A 3,512-nucleotide genomic window follows, 5' to 3' on the forward strand; every position below is an offset into this window, starting at 1 on the left:
ATTTAGTATGAAATTTGGAAGTTAGGATATTTTGTCATGATCATGCTATGACCTCCTATTGTTGTAATAATTATTATTATTTTTTTATTTGATTGAATAACCCTATAATTGACATAGAAGTGTAGCCATCATTGTGTAGGTCGATCAAACACAACTATTCTTATAAGTTCACTACAAATTTTATTGTGTAGGTTGTCGATATAAGTTCACAAGACACGGAAAATGTAAATGTAATAGAAGGTCGCAGTGGCCGAATGAGAAAAATTTCTTGGAAATTAACTACACCGTGGAAGGACACAAGTAAGTATGGGAAGAGGCAAAAAATGCTTCAGAAGTACGATCCCCTCGTTGACATACCTGAGGATCTTAGTTTTAAATTTCAAATGTGGATGGACAACATAGACCTTGCTACGATGATTTAGAGGAATGTATATGCTTAAATGGATAAAAATTGGTTTAATAGTCTGTTAACACCGTCCCAATGGATGAATGATGAGGTATATAACCTTTAATTTTGATTATCGTGTGTGTATATGTGTCCTTATTTACTTGATCACTCTTATCGTACAGGTAATAGACACATTGTTTATGTTCATAAAAATGAAAATGCAAGCCCAACCAGGCTTGTGTCATTGAAAATTTGCTATAGCTGACATTGTAGTTACGGTATGTTATCTGACATTGTAGTTACGCTATATATTAGGCCATTTTCTGAAATTGTTTGATTTTCTCGTTCCTTTAGAACTTCCTAAGATGCGATCGCCATACTATCGACTGGAGTAAGGTGACAAACGTCTTAAAGTACGTTCATGGTAAACACACTGACTACGATGTAGCTTGGAGCAACGTTAATGCTGTTTACATGCCTTTTAACCTCTCTAGGATGCACTGGGTACTTCTTTGTGCGGACTTCCAGGTCAGAGAATTAATCATATTCGATTCTTTGTAAACTTTTTTTGTAATTAATAATTGAAGTGATAAATGAAGTTTATAGTTGGGAGTGGTTTGCTAGTTAAAATTTATTGTTATTCATCAAAGTATACAAATTTCTGGTTGGGCACATGCAAATTGGCGCCAATTCCCAGCCGGGTGCATGCAAAAATGAAAAAATTATACACAATTCTCGGTCAGGCGCATGCATGCCAATTCCCGACCGACTATGCAAATTGGCGCCAATTCCCGACCGTGTGCATACAAAAAAAAAAAAACAAGAATCTCATCTAAATTCACAAAAATATTCATTTAAGTTCACAAGAATATCATCCAAATTCACAAAAATATCATCCAAGTTCACAAAAAAAAAAAAAAAAACCATACTTCACTCGATAGTATTAAAAGGTTGATTGCATGTCATTTTGTTGTGACCCCGTTTACCACATCTAGAACACCTATGGACTTGATGAAATTCACCTGTAGAAGGAAATCTTGTTGTTCATGGGCGACCTATTCTTGTAACTCTTTTTGGAGGTAATGTTTCAACATCGACGAAGGCTGATGATTGTTTCCACTCCAAAAAGTGTCCAAGTGATCGTACAGGTTCAGCATACGCAGCCAATATTGCATCAATAGAGTATACCCATGAACAAAGAGAGGTAGGATCAATATTCTGAACCCTACATGCAGCAATGGCGTGTGAACAAGGGATTTTATAATAATCAAACTTGCGACACGTGCATGTTCTTGTGTGAATATTGACACGGCCTTCCAATCCTCCATTTATCACCTCAAACTCATATTGGTCAATTGGTCGAACTTCATATCTGCTCGCTTTGTCCGCCGCGTCAAGAATTATTATCATCGCATAGTCCGACAGTCTTGATGTACTGTTTGATGCTTCCGTTTGATATCTGTAATAAAAATCTTATAACCAGCCTCTAATATGGTCTAGAAATGAAGTGATTGGTAACTGTTGTGCATCTTTTAACACTCTATTTATGCACTCGACGAGATTTTTTGTCATCTGATTGTATCTTCTATTACATTGGTACACCCTAGCCCACCATTCAAGGCTGATATTCTCTAGGTATTTGCGTGCACCTAGATACCCTGTAAATCGACACCAATGGTACTTGAACATAGACTCATGACTTGCCTTCGCTGCTTTATCAAAAATATCGAAAATATCTTTATTCTTAAAATTAACTAATAAATTAGCTTTCAAATGATGGATGCAGATACCATGAAATGCTTCTAGGAAGACCGTGATAATTGTTTTTATGCTAGGGTGTCTATCTGATACTATAACCAAATCATGAATTTGCCCAATTGCACATCTTAATTGTTAAAGGAAGCACGCCCAAGATTCATTAGTTTCTCCACCAGATATACCAAATGCGACTGGGTATATTTGATTATTTCCATCGACCCCAGTCGCAAGTAGGAGTTTACCACTGTATTTGAATGTGTTCCATCTACAATTAAAACAGAGCAAATGCCATTCAAAAACCCCCTTATGGAAGCACCAAGAGCCATAAAGACATGCTTGAAATATTTATCTTCTTGCAGATCATATTTAAAGGCTGAACCAGAATTTTCAATTTGTAAGGCTTTACCAAATTTAGGTAACTTCTTGTACAATTCTTCTGGTGACCCCTAAACAAGCACTAACGCTTCTTCCCTTACCCTCCATGCCTTATCATAACTTAAACTCACACCATACTCTTGTTTTATATCCTTGACAATGTCTTTCAGTCTATATGAACGACTAACATCTTCAAACTTCGACGAAATTAGATGTCCGTGAACCCAACTAAAAGCTTGTCTATGTTCGTTAGTCAATATTTCATTTCTACATGTGTGGACATTGTCATACTTAGAGATCTTAAATATTTCACAATTTTTCAATTTAAGGGCTCGAAGTCTCCATTTGCATTCTTCAACTAAGCATATAACTTTGTATAATGTTGTGGTCGACTTCTTTACCCTAAACTAAAAGTTACCTCTAATTGCTAACATAGATAACCACATCTTTAAATCCTTCTTAGATATAAATATGTCACCAACTTGCACATCTTTAGAAGAATAAGACTGACCTGACATGGTGATTATGCTACTAGAAGCATGTGATAAGTCACGACCCGTTGCATGTGACGAGCCTCCGTAGTCTTCGATTGTTCATTCTTCTGCATGAAGTGTTTGGTGGGTGTTAATCTTGGGTTCCTCTTCATCGTCATTCTCCCTCCAAGACCAATCATTGCAATATTGACCTTGGTTTGCATCATTCCCTAAGTTATGAGTCGCCAAATTACTAGGCGATAAAGTAAGTGATGGGTTAAAATATGTGGGAGAAAATTGACTATCCGACTCCATCTTCCACAATACTGGCCTAGATGTTGAAGGGATTTCTTCAGTTTGTCGGACATATGAATTATTTGGATGAAATCCTTGATTTGTTGAATACTGGAAGCGTGGACACGTAAAGAGGTATTTCTGAGACCTTTTCCCATGTAAGGAATGTGTGTAGATCTTAGTCAATTGAAGTATACATCTTATAACAAGATCATACTCATCCG

The 3,512-nt window shown here is 36.5% G+C and overlaps 1 protein-coding gene across 1 annotated transcript; it reads right to left on the bottom strand.

Moving 5' to 3' along the window:
* Window positions 1-1,432: 1,432 nt before the first annotated feature.
* On the bottom strand, window positions 1,433-1,798 carry LOC120090731. Its single transcript, XM_039048445.1, has one exon. The coding sequence runs from the start codon at window positions 1,796-1,798 to the stop codon at window positions 1,433-1,435; it is 366 nt and encodes a 121-aa protein (XP_038904373.1).
* Window positions 1,799-3,512: the final 1,714 nt, after the last annotated feature.

This window comes from Benincasa hispida, chromosome 11 (genome assembly GCF_009727055.1).
Source record: "Benincasa hispida cultivar B227 chromosome 11, ASM972705v1, whole genome shotgun sequence".
Taxonomy (NCBI): Eukaryota; Viridiplantae; Streptophyta; class Magnoliopsida; order Cucurbitales; family Cucurbitaceae; genus Benincasa; species Benincasa hispida.

Excerpts from the sequence above, each read along its gene's own strand:
- LOC120090731 (XM_039048445.1), bottom strand. The coding sequence starts at position 1,798 with ATGATAATAATTCTTGACGCGGCGGACAAAGCGAGCAGATATGAAGTT.